Here is a 17,167-nt window from a genome sequence, read left to right on the forward strand (position 1 = left end):
AGTGAGACAACAAGGCATGACTCAGAGTGACATGCAGTTTTTAATATCTTTGTGTGCTGCATTTGGATTAAGTTGCTGAGTAGAGGTGTTAGAATAACTGTTTTTTTTTCATCATTAGGGCCCTGGGAAATTAATTACACTGACATTGCTGCACACACACACACACACACACACACACACACACACACACACACACACACACACACACACACACACACACACACACACACACACACACACTTAGTATTTCAAATACTGAAAAGACCCAATCACAATACAGATAGCCTACTATAGATGGAAACAGCAAATCACAATAGAAATCACTCTGACACCTGGCTCTGTTTCATAATTCCCTGGTGATATTTCCACGATGAAAGCCTTCAGGAGTCTGTCACACACTAAGTAGGCCAGTGTAGCATGTCTGACAAAATACCAAATGATTAACGGAACGGAAAAGAACAGCAGAGATAACTGGAAGATGTTTGAATATTAGGCCTAAAATAGCCAACATGGAAGACGCAGTTATCTGTTTTAGGGTTTGATAAAAACAGCGGGATCCTTAAGATAAGAGGAGAGGAGAAAGCAGTAGGCTAACACCCATGTTTTCTTACTGCAGTGGGCGATGGCTCACACCTCACATCTGCTCCGCGCAGCGGACTGCACTTATGGTGCTCCGCATGCAAATTTAATCTGTCATGTCATCACCCCGTGGCGCTGAAAAAGTGCTCCAAACAATTCAGAACTCGGAGCTGAGAAGACCACACTCGCTCGTCGGCGGAATCAAAAACCATTACAGTCACATGCCACTGTATGTGAAGATAGATCATAATGATATACACGCTTGTGATGTGAACGTATTTGCCGTTTAAGGGTGTAAGTTTAAACGTCAAAAACTGTATGCATTAACAGCAGATGGTGAGGTTTTGTTCTTGTTTTTGACTTGACTTGAACATCACAGAGTTATCGCCTGAAAGTTTGTTACTTTATATAAATTCTGTCACATTTGAAAACTGTGAAATCAGACCACATCAATGGCACGTGCGGAGGCCAAGCAATATGTCCAGTGACACAATGGTGCTTCAGGCAGAGAAGGCCTGCACCATTTTCATAAAGTTCAGTCACGGGACTAGTATGGGCACTCATATTTTGCGCTGGGCCAGATGGCCATTGCATTAGCTTTGTGATAGAACACTATTGCCACCATGTGGTCTTGTAGTGCTATTACAGCACATGGTGCCATAAAATCAAAGGACAAGGCCTCCCAAACATTACACAAAAAAAAGAAGATAAAATTGAGGGAAAATGTGACTCTATATTTTTGCTAAATTTCATCACATTCATAATGTTAATTGGTGTCATCTAATTTTGTATGACATATATGGAGAGATATGTCTGCAATGTTTGATTCCTGCATCTTGCCTGTACAGGGACAACAAGGCCGCACTCCCTCTCCGGACAATTGCATTACCCTATCCCACCCATAGCATCTATTTATTTGTAAATGTACTGTATTTATTCTTATACATAGCCTTACTGCCCTTATTCTATTCTTAATGTGTTTTTTTTAATGTTATTGCTGAGTGTTGTACTTGAGAGCAAATATTAACCGGAGTCAAAGTCCTTGTTTGTTTACGCAAACCTGGCCTGAAGCTGGTTCTGATTCTGATTCTGATAAACATATGACAAACAAGGTAAATTTTGACAATCAATTATGGCAAACCTTATTGACAAATACAACATTTTCTCCCTAATTTTGACAAACCAGGAAGAACTCAGGGGCTCCTTAAAAATAGACACATGCCAACATGAATATACTATACTAAAAATATTTCTCGAAAGGCCAGAGTATAGCATGACAATAAAGGATGTGAAGCAGAAAAGTTGTTCACATCAATGATAAAGATTAGTGATCGTCTCTTTCTGTTCCACTTTGGTCAAACAGTCTCATAGTTTAAATAGTGTACACACCTTATGAAGAAGAATATCTTTTGGTATTGCATTACATTTCTGTTTACCTTCTGATTTGTAACAAATTATTAGGGCCCATAGAACTGCAGCAAGAGGAGATGACATTATACATTTCGAAATTGAAAGTAGCTTTGGAAAACGGTAGTAGCAACACCTGCAAAGTGCAAACATAAAAAAGAATTGCAGTCAAGAATGTGTACATTTATTTACAGCCTGCATACATTGTTTCCTGACTGCCAATGCTGTTTAGTGTCCATCTGTAAAGTTTAGTAGTAGTAGTAGTAGTAAGTAGAAAGTAACGTTATGAATCCCTAAATCCCTAAAACACGTGATTGATTATAGGCTGGACCAATGATTTCAAAGTTAATGCCTGTCATGATGCATGTGTTGGAGACGACACAGTATACCCACTACAGATAACTAGACTAAACCACTAATGACTAATATACATACAAACACCCCTAATCTCTCTCTCTCTCTCTCTCTGGACTATTTTTATTTTATTTTTTTAACATGATGGTCCATCAAGTAAATAAGATATAATAAAAAGGTACTGAACATTCATACCCATGCCCCCTGAAACTTGAAAAGTTCCTAAATAACTACCCGAACCGTGGCACCCGTGAAGACCATTTTTGGTACAGTGCCCTCCAAAAGTATTTCATTCTCATTGAGCTCAATGCAATTCAAGCTCGCTAATTAGCTAACAGCTAATAACTGACATAAAAGCATTTCAATCTCTTGGTAAAGGGTCTTTATTCATTCACAAAGAAAATTGATGTCCTTAAAGGTTGAATATTTCCTCATTTTTCATTTAAGGCATTAAGATCAATTTCTAAAAGATGATTTTATATCTAACTTTAAGCATGACGTTCCAATACTTTTGGAGGGCACTGTTGCTCGAGGGCCTGCATCCACCCATAACCAACACAATTTGTAATTTACACCCCCCCCGTAAAAAAAATACAAATGCAACCATGTACCACTTTAATTGCCCCTATCGTCGGTTGAGATGGATCTGAACTGTACCACAAATTAATTTATGTATACATTTAGTGATTGTACACCATCGGCCTGTAAAGCTGTTCTTTTCTTCATTTCCACAAGTCAGGACAGTTACACACACACACACACACACACATATAGGCACGTGCACACACTCTCTCTCTCTCTCTCTCTCTCTCTCACACACACACACACACACACATGCATGTGCACACAAACACACACACGTAAACACAGACAGAAAGACAGGCAGACAGACAGACAGACAGACAGACAGACAGACAGACAGACAGACAGACAGACAGACACACACACACACACACACACACACACACATACACACACACACACACACACACACAGGCATCCACACACTCACATGCATGCATACACACACACACACACACACACACACACACACACACACACACACACACACACACACACACACACACACACACACACACACACACACACACACTACACTTGTTTTGAGATCAGGCTGCAGAAGGCACACAGAAAGGCATGGGACATAAGGTATGTTTATTGATAGCACAGACACTGTAATACATATTAATAATGCAAAGTGGCAAATGAGCACATAATGAACATAGAAGAATATGGAATATCAGCTGTATGAAACAACAGAGTTTCTGTCATTCAAGAGTTGTTTATGGCAATAATGCATGTCAGTAGGCTACACAGAAAAACAGGTTCAAAGATCAGCAATGAGAGAGAAACAGAGGAAGGTCAGTAACAACAAGACTAAAAGAACTCATGCTCAGAATTCTCAGATCATTGTGATCGACTGGTATGTAAAGTAAGCTTTCTGAGTGTTCTAGATTAACTTTATCTTCAAATCGCTGAGAATTACAGAGGAATATCAGTGTGTCTATATAAATTCTATTTTTCCTTCTTTGTTTTGCTTGATATAGATCCTATTACAGTTTTTCTCAATTGTTTACACACAATTTCTGGTACTTGAGACACAATTCCCATAATATGTAGCTCATGCACCAACCTCCTGAACCGATTCTGCTGAACTATAAGCACAATTTCGGCTTTACACTCAAATTGCAGTTCTATAACACACTGTTTTCAAAACACTACGCACAATTCTGTGCATTAGACACAATTTTCATGAAGAAAATATCTTGTTTTCACAAAGAACACACTGCCATTCAAATTCTAAAGCTAACTGCCCTACCATGCACACTGACTCATCAGATGGGCAAACTCCTGTCACACAGTCTTACAATTAGCAATCAGAGCTTTAGTATTACAGTAGTAGTACAGGCAGAGGCAGAGCCAGAGGAGTGAGAGTAAGAGGAGGAGGATGGGGAGGCCAAGGACCGTAATCTCTGATGAGATCCGAGCCACTAGAACATTGCAGTGCTGCGTATCAATACAGTACAGTACCGGACAGTACAATACAGCTCAATGAGCACAGTAGTACAGTATTGGCTGTTCTGTAGGACTGTAAAAATAAAGTATGTTTCAAGTATTTGGGGAAAGTAATCCTACTTTGTATTCCTACACAGTTTACAGTATTTTACTATTTTTTTGGCAGCCGAAAGATTACCAACACAAGGGCTTCTGTCTCCTGAACAACGAGAAACTGAAATCATGAGCATTGTCCTAGAAAAACGGCATAACATTACGGGAAATACAAAGAAAAGTAATAGAAAACAATGAGATATTTCAAAATATTGATAGGGTAAGCATATCAACTTACTGTATCAGCTTATCTACTGTTTGTAGTACTGTTTGTAGTGTAACACTGAACAGAAAAAGGCCCAAGTCATTATAATGAATGGAGAAGAAGTGTTTTCAATTCATCGCAGTGTTTTACACTGAGCACATCAGTGTTCAACTGGTCCTTGTAAATGTCTTGATATATGATGGCTTGTGTGTGTCTCTTGAGAACAAAAGAGCATTTTGAGGAGAAAGTACATTGTTTTGAAGGTAAAGTGTCATTTTGCAGGAGAATTGTAGAGTTTTGCCCATTGTGTGTGTTGTTTTGGATTTGTGTGTAGAGTTCTGAGAATCTGAGGCATGTTTTCAGAAAATGTGTGTTAACAATCGAGAAAAACTGTATCAGAGTTGAGGGAGTGGAGGAAGACAAGTGACGGTGCCAGCACAGAAAATGCAGAGGTAAATGATTCACTTCAAGGCATGAACAAACATAAATGTTTCACGGAAAGTTTTAATTTAGTGTGTCTCTTACGGCAATAAACTTTGTTTATCATTTATTGTTTCCTACAATGTCTTATATTGCATCTCATGGTAGCTATCATTTCTGCCAGCAAGAGCGTAAAAGTGTGAGTCCCAAAATGCTGATCATGCCTATTGTGTTGGTACATGCTGATGGGCTTGCAGCCATTTGTGTAGAGGGTTACAGAAATGGACTGAATGCAGCCGTATACAGTATCCTATTGATCTTCACCTTATAATGTTAAGGCTCTCTGACCTTATATAGATATTGCTGTAAAGCAACACTAAAGAGTTTTTTGTACCTTAGAATAATGTTTCCAAAATAATTTCATAACAGGGTGAACAACTACATTCTCTTCGTGGCCCTCCATCGGCTATAACCGAACTATGTAAGTTTACCAGATCAGGTAACGGATCTGTAGTTCGAATGGAATGGAGGGGTAAGAAACTACAAATTTGACTTGCTTTGATGTCGCTTTACATCACACTTTCATGAAATCATGCAACATACTCTACCTTGTCTGTGGACATTGTTATATGCTGGAAAAACAAATAGCGTGCGTGTGACAGAGGAAAAGTGCTTTAGTGTTGCTTTAAAGCTATACTGTAGCGGTTATATTCTCAAAGATATCACTGCACAACATCGGTACTTAGGTAACTTAGAGTGTGCAGTCTACAAAGGGTTAAGCACTATGCACAGGATTAAGATGTTGTGGAGGGTCATCTAGGCCTGGTTTGTGGCACCGATAAACAATTCATGACAACATGACAGCAATATAGCCTTTAGTGTCACTGTCACTTAGGGCAGGCCTACATTGTATGATTTTGGTCTGGAACAGTCGGCGACTAGTCGGACAGATACCATGAGAGTTGTACCTGAATTGCGGTGTGCTCCCGTCAACTAGATAAGTTTAAGGTGCCAATCTTAGCGGTTTTTAGTCAGTCGGAGTCAGTTTTTTCTAGTTTTGCCATTAAGACAATATCAAACATGTTTGATATTATCGCAAGTGCACACAATCACATGCACACACACAGGCGTGCGCATACATACACACACACACAGGCACGTACGCGCATGCACATACACACACACATGCATACACTCACATGCATGCATGCACACACGCACATGCACACACTCGCACACACTCACACACACACACACACTCACTCATAAACACACACATGCACACACTCACACACACACACACACACACACACACACACACACACACACACTCACATGCATGCATGCACACACGCACATGCACACACTCGCACACACTCACACACACACACACACACTCACTCATAAACACACACATGCACACACTCACACACACACACACACACACACACACACACACACACACACACACACACACACACACACACACACACACACACAGTCCTGTGCTCTAATCCTGTACCGCCTCAGGTGCACTAACCATCATTCTCCACAATGTCCTTGGCGGCGCTGTTACGGCTCTGTCTCATCTGACGTCAAGTACGTTGACAGCACGCAAGTTCAGTCAGTGCCGCCAGGTCCTCTAGTTGCCTGCCACAACACTGAATTGTTGCAGCCATGGCTCTTTTGAAATCATGCAAGATTTTCTCCACTGTTGGGGCTCATAGTCCTGTTCTTGGAGTGTTTCCTATTCGGGCAAGGTAAGTGGATGTCTTCATATGCCTTGCTCTTGTGAAATTACTGATAACGTTATTCAGCCTGTTGGTTTGTGTTGAGTTGAGTTGGTAGCTGCCAAGCTAGCAATCAGTGCAAATGAGATGAGATATTAGCTAGAGAGGTAACGTTAGCATAGTTAACCTGATAAATCATACCACAAATCACCCCACTTTTCCCCTGGGGTGTAGTTACCATTGCCTGGAAATGAATAATTTTCAACTACTGATGCACAAAATGCACTAATTACCACATTTGTGTAGAATGTAAGGAATCGGTCTAATAGGTAGTTGACATTAGCTTGCTAGTTACAATAAGGTTTCTTAGCCTAACGTTACTTGCTCACCCAGCAATGTTTTAGCTTGTTGTCAGTGGGAACTTTATTCACCTTGATAGTTGAGTGTTTGGATATGTTAGCTGCAATGCTAACGACATTGGAATGCAGCCTTTCCATGGCATATGCTAGCAAGGCCTAGCTGGCTAAATGGAAGCTACTGCGCCAAGGTTGTTTAGGGCTTCAGAATGACTTTCCCAGGAGGTGCAATTAGCTTGCTGCCTAGTGTAGTATTTGAGTAAGTGAGCTTAAGAGCAACAACTTGGATCGGGGGGATATTTTCCGTTTCAACGACATTGTGTCATCTCATCAACATAACCAGATACAAAAACAGATTATCAACATTTCTGACTGATCAGGTCAGGTGATTGCTAGCCTTAGCTGATAACAGTAACGTTACTGTCAGACTCCCAGCAAATTAAGCTTATCCCCCTTAGAGGCCGAACCATGGAGGTTTTTGAAGCTAACCCGATTGTAGGATCTTTAGCTCTTGCTTGTTCACAGTACAAGTTGGCACGTTCGCACATGCTGGAAGTTTGTCTTGTTATCATTCTCAAATGGACCTGCCTCTTGGACTTGTGATGTAGGCAGCAGTTTGGTGTTTTCAGAATCGTTAGTATTCAGAATCTGGCTGCTACAACGTATACGTTACATGTGACATTTAAATGTTTCCATTTTTGTGGTCTACTGTGGCAAAATTACTAAATAATATCGGTAAAGTGCCCACAATCATGGAATAGAGGCAGGTACTTACATGTCCACATCATCCAAACTTCAAGTGCAGATACTGTATTCATGGGTTTCATCCGGTCCCTTTCCACAGGTGTATAAAATCAAGCACCTTGATTATGAATGCAGACTGCATGGTGCTTGATTAGTACACCTGTGGAAAGGAACCAGATGAAACCCATGAATATAGTACCAGCAGGGTTACAGTTTTACTGTTTTGAGTGGAGACATTTTTGTGCCATTTATTGTGGTGAATACTCCAACTGTAAAGCACTTTGAGCTGCAGTCTTTGTATAAAAGGTGCTATTCAAATAAAGCGTATTGTTATTATTATTTGTTTGGAATTCAAAATATCATTCTGCAAGGTTGTCCATGTATGAAGATGACTAGCTTTACTTTACTAATGCTGTGTAGGAAGTTTTAAGCATAGAATGTCTTTTAAGCATAGAATGTCTTACCTTGCACCAAATTCAGAATTTAAGCCAAAATGAGCAACCAAGCAACAATCATTCCGTTTATTTTGCAAGCAAAAAGCAAATCCCATCCATCAAGTTTTGTTTTGTGCACACTCCTCCTTGCAGACCTTTTCTCATCCTGCCCTTTCAGGAGTAGCCTTTGGTCCTCAACTATATTTAGAGCAGGCCATCATGGAGCTGAGGCTCTATAAGTAACCTGAGAACTCGACAAGGACGAAAATTACTGATTACATTCATGTTGCTCTAAATAGCCCTAATTCATCTATGTCCCACTAAAATAAGCAAATCAATAATTACACTTTACATGTTTGAGATGCTTCTGAGTACAGGCTACCTGCAGCCTCGTTTTCTAACCATTTCCGTTAAAATCTTTATTATTGTGTTTAATGGTGATACAGCTTTTATGCAAAAGAGTGGATTTCAGAGTACCATACTTATTCTTAGAGATGGAATGATGTCATTGTCTTCAGAAAATGATGGGGAAAGTATCGAAATTATAGTAGCTGACTACGCGTAGATGACCAAAATACTTCTCGTCCTACTCTGTGGTGTTTAAAAACATACTGTAATCCCACGCATGCGGAGCCTCTTAAACCAAACAAAACACAGTTGAGCGTAAAGGTATTTTGGACTCGTGGGGCTTTATTTCAAGAAATTTGCCAGTGGATTACAATGATGTGATAAAGAAGTGGTAGGCTAGTTCACTGGACTCTTTGGACATAGAAATACTGGAGTTAATTTGTAAGTTTTATTCTGGGAATGAACTTGGGCCAGTGCATCTAACAGCAACTGAGTGTCAAAAGACTTTCCTTGTGGAATGTTCAGCCCTCCTCAGTGGCACCAACATAGAGCTGGTTTACAAAGAGCTGAATTCATTGTGCTCACCTCAACAAAGCAATAATCTCACAGAAAGTTCCAAGTAGTCCTCAAGGTGCTCCAAGTAGTAACATCAAGGTGTGATAAACGAATGCTCTGTAATTTGTTTTTGTATTTTCCTTCATTCATTTTTTAAAAAAAATCGACTGTTTCTATTATGAATCAAAACATTACATTACTTTGCATCAATGTCAATACCACCCCCTATTTTCTTTCTTAAAAAAAAGCAAAAACAAAACACATACAATTGTCTGATATCAAGTGGTATGCAGTAGTGGTACAGTACTGAAATGGTTTGGCCCAAGTTGCAAACTGGGCAGGTGCAGCTGTATGTCCAAGAGTGTTTGTCTGACTGCAATTGATGGTTCAGCTGAACCAGAGTGCGACCTCATTGAAATGTGTGACTGAGATATGGTAATGTCAGTGACTACTCATGCCTTCCATGCCACTGTCATATTGAAAAGGGTGCAGTCTTAGATTCTTGCAAAACGTAGTTGAGATTTGAGCTCAAGAACCAAACGAATTACACCTCTCCCTTCAATCCTTTTAAAGAAATGTGTTGGGATTGTTGACTCAGCCCAAGCCGCTGTGTTTGTTCCTGATTTACAGTGCCAGTGTTTGTGTGGGCACACAGTGAACTGCTGGCAGATAAAGGATTGTAGAAGTCCAATCTGCTTTGGCCTACTTAGTAATACACTCTGCCGGTTTTCTTTGGGCCTTTGGCGCGAAGAGATAAGTTTTACAAGTAGTGTTTGTGATCTGTTTGTTTCAGCTCATGGTGGTCCGAGGTGCAGATGGGGCCCCCCGACCCCATTCTTGGGGTGACTGAGGCCTTCAAGCGCGACACCAGCCCCAAGAAGATGAACCTGGGCGTGGGAGCTTACCGTGATGACCAGGGCAAGCCCTATGTCCTCAGCTGCGTCCGTAAGGTACTACTCTTGTTTGCACCCTATGCATCGTAAAAAGAAGAGAATGCGCACACATCTGAGTAGTGCAGGTGCTGGACCAAAAACAAATGATAAAGGTCCGCACACTGATAGCAGCTCCCAATCGTTTATTTAGCACAAAGTTTCGGGCCAAGGTCCTTCATCAAGGAGCAGCCATTGTCTTGAGTATGGAAACATCGTAGACATTGTTTCCATACTCAAGAAAGTCTTGGTCATGATGTTCAATGCAAACGCAAATCCAGAGATTTCACCCTAATTCGTTTGCAGGTAGAGGTCAAACCTAGTAATACCATGGAGGCATGGGACTCTAAAGTAATACCTGCTGTATCTAACTTTTGATAAATGTATGCCAGTCTAAATGTGAAATTGTTCATTCACAGGCTGAGGCTGCAATTGCTGGGAAGAAGATGGACAAAGAATACCTGCCCATCGGTGGCTTCGGCGATTTCAGCAAGGCCTGTGCCCAACTCGCTCTTGGCGCTAACAATGAGGTCCTCAAAAGCAACAGGGTGAGAGAGATGTTTGTTTTGCAGACCCAAAATGTCATTTACTCCACTGACTTCATAATGGAATGATTATTTACCAGTACTGCTCACTCCTTTTAACTGCAGGACAAAGTATTGTGATCAAGATGTACATTTAATGTAGCTTTCTTTCCGCTGTTCTTTTTGTTCTACTACCTCTACCTCACACAGAGCATCACTGTCCAGACCATCTCTGGAACTGGATCCCTGAGAATCGGTGCTGACTTCCTGGTATGTTAACTTTTTTCCTGTTTGCCAATGCTGTACACTCTCCAACTTTCATCATCATCACCACCATCAGCACTCACACTACCATTCATATATTTACCACCAGTGTGTTTGTGGTTAAAATACTGAAGCGCAAAACCGTTTACAGCACCAAAATCATCATAACTATAAATAAATAAAATCTGTTCTCCCCGTGTCCCTTTAGTCTCGCTTCCATACCTCAGTCCGTGACGTGTACCTGCCCAAGCCCTCATGGGGAAACCACACCCCCATCTTCAGGGATGCTGGGATGCAGCTGAAGGCCTACCGCTACTACGACCCAAACACCTGTGGGTTTGACGCCAAGGGAGCCATGGATGACATCTCTGTAAGCCCTCGAACACTTCCCATTTCCAGGCCTGATAGTGTTTAGGCGTGTTGCCTGAATTCAGGCTTGAGCTCGGCCATGTGCAATGTCTAAAAGGCTGTTCTCTATATATTTTTTTTAATGTATTTGATAATTTCAGGCACAGATCATTTCCTGTCAATCAGCCCTGCATTTCAATGAGGGATCATGATCCAATCCAGATATGCTATGTGTAGTAATAGTGATTTGGTAGCACATTACGATTTGTGTTAACTTTTGTCATTTGAAAGAGACCACACAAGAGCAACGTGAAATTGCGCATTGCCAGATAGCTGATGCTGTGTGGTAGAGTTTGAAGTTGGTTAATTGAGCTCCCCTTAGATGTTCAGTCCGTTTAAGTGAGTCTGCATGCGCTTGCAATTATACAGCTGAATCTATTCTAGGTTACAGTTCAGACCACTTTATTTAAGCCTTTTGTGGAAGAAGGGTTTGATAACAACATTCTTAATACCTACAGGTAATGTATCAGTTGTACACTACAGTATGCTTAGGTGTGTTTTGTTTGTTTGCGTCTCAGAAAATCCCAGAAAAGAGTGTGATCCTTCTCCATGCCTGTGCACACAACCCTACTGGCGTGGACCCAAGGCCTGAGCAGTGGAAGGAGATGTCTGCACTGATTAAGGTAGTCAAGTCATGTCAAGTTTATTTATATAGCGCATTTCATATACAGAGGTCATTCAGTGTGCTTTACATAAACCAAAAACAAATAGTAATAGCAGATAAAAGCATAGATGGGCAAACAGTAATAATCTATCTATTAAAGCAACACTAAAGAGTTTTTTGTACCTTAACATAATGTTTCCAAAATCATTTCAGCGGTTCATCAACTCGTAACACGGTGAACGGCACTTCAGCATTGACTTCGCGACCCTCTATCGGCTATAACCGCACTATGTAACTTTACCAAATCGGGTAGCGTACCTGTGGTTAGATGAAATGAGATCTAAGAAACCACAAATTTGACTTGCTTCGATGTCGCAATACATCATACTGTCATAAAATCATGCAACATGCTCTACCTTGTCTGTGGACATCGTTATTTGGTGGATAAACAAATAGTGTGTGTGCAACAGAGGAAAAGTGCTTTAGTGTTGCTTTAATGCAAGGAACGTCTGTCTCTGTGTCACTCTATCTGTTCCACACATAAGTCTCGAACAACTCATCCGACTGATAGACTTTGCCAGAGTGTAATTTAGCAAACCAGTGATAGTGATCCTTCTCAAACACCCAGAGCTGTTGCCACTCTTTGGAGATTCGTTGACGTTGACATTCCCCACGCCTTAAAAAGTTGATTTTCTGTGACTGCTCAATTTGATTTCTGTCATCTGCTGCTGTTGCTCGAGATGGAAAATCAGACACTTAGTAGGAGCAATCATCATTGCTTCATTATACCATCATATTATTAACCATAGTTAGAACTTATAAGTGTTATAGTATATTTTTACATGTATCATTTCTTTAGGATGCATTTAGAGCAACAGCTGAAGTTGCATGATGGACTTTTGAGTACAGACTGCTGCATGATTGCTGTAGCTATCTGTGGTTTCTGGTGCACAACTACTAAATGTTTTTTTTTTCCTCCCCCAACAGAAAAGGAACCTGCTGGTGTTCTTTGACATGGCCTACCAGGGCTTCGCCAGTGGAGACATTGACCGTGATGCTTGGGCTGTTCGTCACTTCATTGAGCAGGGCCACAACATTGTGCTCTCTCAGTCCTTTGCGAAGAACATGGGACTGTATGGTAAGTTTGGCAGTATGGTTAGTTTCATTTCCATTGTTTTCAATACAACTCGCACCCACCAGTGCTGAAGCTGCTCTCTGACATTGCTGATTATTTTCAGTTCGATTTTTGCAGCTGCTCAATAAAATCCATTGTTTATCGAATGTGTGGGATAAGCACCAGTGTATGGGGGGGGGGGGGCTAGTGACAGTATGGGCCTCTCTCAATATCCCTCCTCGATCCTCGATGCTCAGTCCTCCAGACTCGTTCCCACTGATCTACAACTAGCACTGGATAAACTATCCCATTGTTGCCGCCTCATCATTCTTTATCTAGATCAGTGAGAACGAGTACGGAGGAAGGAAGGGAGGATATATAAAGCACGAATGAGAGGCACCCAATGTGTTGGGACTGAACACGTCTGTAAAGTAGCGATGCTCTCTCCTGTCTGGCAGGCGAACGTGTCGGAGGCTTCACCGTGGTGTGCAAGGATACTGAGGAGGCCAAGCGCGTGGAGTCCCAGCTCAAGATCCTCATCAGGCCCATCTACTCCAACCCCCCCATGAACGGAGCCCGCATCGCCGCCACCATCCTCAACACACCAGAGCTCTACAAGGAGTGGTCAGTCTGCTGGCAGTGCCCATTCACCTTTCAGCCATTGCGTTACAACCGCTAGCTCCTCTGTAGGACTTTACATTACATTACATTACATTACATTTGGCTGACGCTTTTTAACCAAAGCGACTTACAACATGGTAAAAACATTTAAGCTTTTAAGAGCAATTCTAACAACAAATTAAAAAACACAATAAGTGCATCAATGAGTGTAATAAGTGCATCAATGAGTGACTTTACACTCTGGGTTCGTACGGCTTTTGAAAAAACCTAGAAAAGTCATGGCTTTCGAAAATGACCATTTCCAAGCCTGGGAAAAGTTTTTGAAAAGTAAATGCAGCCAGAAGGTTTGCCTCGTTTTGAACAACATTAAGACCCGATCAGAGTGCAGATTTCCTTTATGCTCGCTGTGTGGGCTAACATGAAACTTTTTGACCTGAATGACGGAAGATGTCGATTCGTACATTGCCAGGAAAAATGTCTGGCTTCACCTCATAGTCTAATTTGCCCTGTCATGGTTTCATCATGCATGGACTGAAACTCATTTCAACCGACAGAGACTTTCAATTCAAGTTTGTTTTTATTGTTTAAACAGTACAGGAAAATATAGCCATGAAGATTTGCCACAAAGTCATAGAAATACATTGGTTAAAACGTATGAACTTTGTATATAACACGCTTGTTGATTTTCTTTTTCTTTCTGAAATTGAACTACGAATGGTAGAGATAATGTGACAACAAGTTACTCGTTAAGAGTTAAACCAATGTCTTGGCAGCAGAAATTTGTGTAATGCTGTCCTGCTGTTAGCCAGGCAATAGAATGTAGGTGTTGTGCCTTCAGTAGAGATGGAGGCTGTACAGTTGTATTGAATTTAGTCCTTGAGCACATTGATCTAATATCACCTCCTGCACCGTGAATGTATCCATTTTGAATGGAGAGGGAATGTGCTTCCCTTAAACTAAACTCATGAATCTCATATTGGTTACATCATGGACAAGTGGAGCTGAATCCACACTCATGTGCCCCTCTCTCTCTATCTCTCTATCTATCTCTATCTATCTATCTCTCTATCTCTCTGTCTCTCTCTCTCAGGCTGGAGGAGGTCAAGGGCATGGCCAACCGCATCATTAAGATGAGGGAGCAGCTGGTGGCCAATCTGAAGAAGGAAGGCTCCACCCGCAACTGGCAGCACGTCATTGACCAGATCGGCATGTTCTGCTTCACCGGACTCAAACCTGACCAAGTAAGGGACAGACACGTGACCAGGGCGTGGTGCTAGTCACCACGGATACCCCTTGTCATTTTTTTTAGCCTTATCTTATTCTCATATTTAGAGATACTTACATAGTAGATGTTATATGACATTTGTTTACAGAACATTTTTTTACACATTTTCTTTTTAATATGACAAGAGTAGAAGGAGATAATCACATGCTCTGAGGGATGGAAAGGATCTTTTGTAGAATATAGAAGCCTTGCCAGGACTGTGAAAGCAGTTTCAATGTTGAACAGTGTACCATCATGAGGTTTAACTGTCTATCCCTTACTGTATGTTAGTTTTTAAGTTGAGTTTATTGGTTTTGTTTGACGGGGACCATGCATAGAATAGCTTTTATACCAGGATTAGCTACATAGCTCATTTGCACCTAGTCTCTCTGCTGTTTTCTTATATCCCTTGTTGTCTCATAGGTGGAACGTCTGACTAAAGAATTCTCCATCTACATGACCAAGGACGGGCGCATCTCCATGGCCGGAGTGACCTCCGGAAATGTGGGTCACCTGGCACACGGCATCCACGCCGTCACTAAATGAGGAGTCACGCCACGGCTGTAGCTGCCTCACGGGAGACAGAGGAGGCTGTAGAGTTCGAACAGGAGGGAGAGAGAGAGAGCGAGAGGGAGAGAAAAAAATGTAATTTAAAAGCCTTTATATTTAAATCAGTTCTGTCTCCTCACACACATCTTTCCTTAGGGGGGCGGTGGAGGTTTCGAAATAGTTTCAGATTGTAGATTTCATTTTGAGTTTTATTTGATTGGCATTTTTGTCATTTGTCAGTGACCTACAGTAGGTTTAATGTGGGATTGCGCTGAAACCTCCAAAGGCTTCTTGTTGACCGCACTTGACAGACTATTTTAAAGCAGAGGGCTAGCAACGGTTTTATCGATTATGCATTTTTCCAAAAGGATATTACCAAGCACAATGAGTCAATAAGCAAATTTTCAAATTGTATTCTAACTCCCTGTCCTTGGAGTAATTAGGATTTAATTATGTTGAACTTTTTTTACCAAAAAATATATATGTTTGGTTACAAATAATATATTTAAAGTATTTATTATGTGGTTTGAAAAACCAAACCATCAATTTGAGTTTCAAAGAGTAATCTGTAAACGCTTCCAAAATGTATCTAACTCTTACAAATGTAAATGTGTATGGTTCTTGCCTTCCCGATTCTAGAACTGAATACTGGAGAACAGTTTGAAACACAGGCCTAAGACCAATAGTAGCATACTCTGCCTTTCCCAGTGACAAACTATAAATGGGACATTGATGCAATGCCACTGGAGTCATGACACTTCCTTAATAACACGAGGACACAACATGCTCTATGAATTCACTGAAGGTGATGACAGAATGGCCACAATGTGTGCTTTAAAGCTTTTCCTTTCAGATTGTTTCGTATGAGCACTGGCTGTATGTGGTGGCGTCTGTGGCAGAACACACAAAGCACTTAATGAACCAGAGCAGAGCAGACATTTCAGAAGGGCCCCAGAACCCAGCGGTTATATATGGATACTTCACACTTCACTTCAAGGTTAAGTTAAGGATTCACTTTAGAAATGGGTGTAATATCTCTGTGCATGACTTTGACCCAGGTCTGATGGGTGAATGTTTCCTCATTATGTGGAAAAAATGGGGAAGTGGTACAAATTTCAATCGTTATGTTAGAGAGAGCATCATGATGTCATCACTCTTTTCTGTTCTGTTTTCTGTGTTTTCAGATTTTAAAATGTGCGCATTTCTCATCAGGATTCTGATGGAGTTAGTATTTGGTTGGGTTAGTTCAGTGTTACTTTACTGCTGTCCAGTTGTTGTTTGTTTTTCTTCATTTTTGCACTAGATTGGAAGGTGTTGCTTTTGCACTGTTGATGAGATGGGACCTGGGACATGTATTACTGTAGATGAGCTTCAGCCTTTTTCCACATGCTGGTTTACTTAACATACAAATGCAAATCTAATCATATAAATGGTACATTATCCACATAAACAAAATACTGAGGGGGAAAAAACCTTCTCAAAACTAATCTTCAATAAACCATTGCTTGACTCAGATAAAGGTATAAAGTGTATTATTACCACCACCAGTAAAGTTCTGTTCAATGTGTGAAAGATGTCTAAAATACTGTAAACAAAGTATGAATAAAATATAAGATTATATAACTATA

General features: G+C 40.9%; 1 protein-coding gene across 2 annotated transcripts; it reads left to right on the forward strand.

Annotated features, from left to right (window-relative positions):
- Positions 1–5,068: 5,068 nt before the first annotated feature.
- On the forward strand, positions 5,069–17,162 carry got2a (glutamic-oxaloacetic transaminase 2a, mitochondrial). Of its 2 annotated transcripts, none has more exons than XM_062547769.1 (10): positions 5,069–5,127; positions 10,056–10,212; positions 10,611–10,739; positions 10,926–10,985; positions 11,188–11,349; positions 11,906–12,010; positions 12,979–13,129; positions 13,564–13,729; positions 14,817–14,967; positions 15,414–17,162. In XM_062547769.1, exons 1-10 carry the CDS (start codon positions 5,120–5,122, stop codon positions 15,534–15,536), a joined length of 1,212 nt encoding a protein of 403 aa, XP_062403753.1. In that variant the 5' UTR covers positions 5,069–5,119; the 3' UTR covers positions 15,537–17,162. The 2 variants fall into 2 exon arrangements, with proteins under 2 accessions (XP_062403753.1, XP_062403752.1); XM_062547768.1 differs by lacking the exon at positions 5,069–5,127 and adding an exon at positions 6,634–6,855.
- Positions 17,163–17,167: the final 5 nt, after the last annotated feature.

The sequence above is a fragment of the Sardina pilchardus genome, chromosome 10, assembly GCF_963854185.1.
Source record: "Sardina pilchardus chromosome 10, fSarPil1.1, whole genome shotgun sequence".
In the NCBI taxonomy this organism is placed as follows: Eukaryota; Metazoa; Chordata; class Actinopteri; order Clupeiformes; family Clupeidae; genus Sardina; species Sardina pilchardus.

What these genes read in the sequence shown, in the direction of transcription:
- got2a (XM_062547768.1), top strand. Translation starts at nt 6,773, where the DNA reads ATGGCTCTTTTGAAATCATGCAAGATTTTCTCCACTGTTGGGGCTCAT. An exon ending in GTGTTTCCTATTCGGGCAAG is followed by an intron (nt 6,856 to 10,055) that starts GTAAGTGGATGT and finishes TGTTTGTTTCAG; the next exon opens with CTCATGGTGGTCCGAGGTGC. An exon ending in CCAGAGCTCTACAAGGAGTG is followed by an intron (nt 13,730 to 14,816) that starts GTCAGTCTGCTG and finishes TCTCTCTCTCAG; the next exon opens with GCTGGAGGAGGTCAAGGGCA.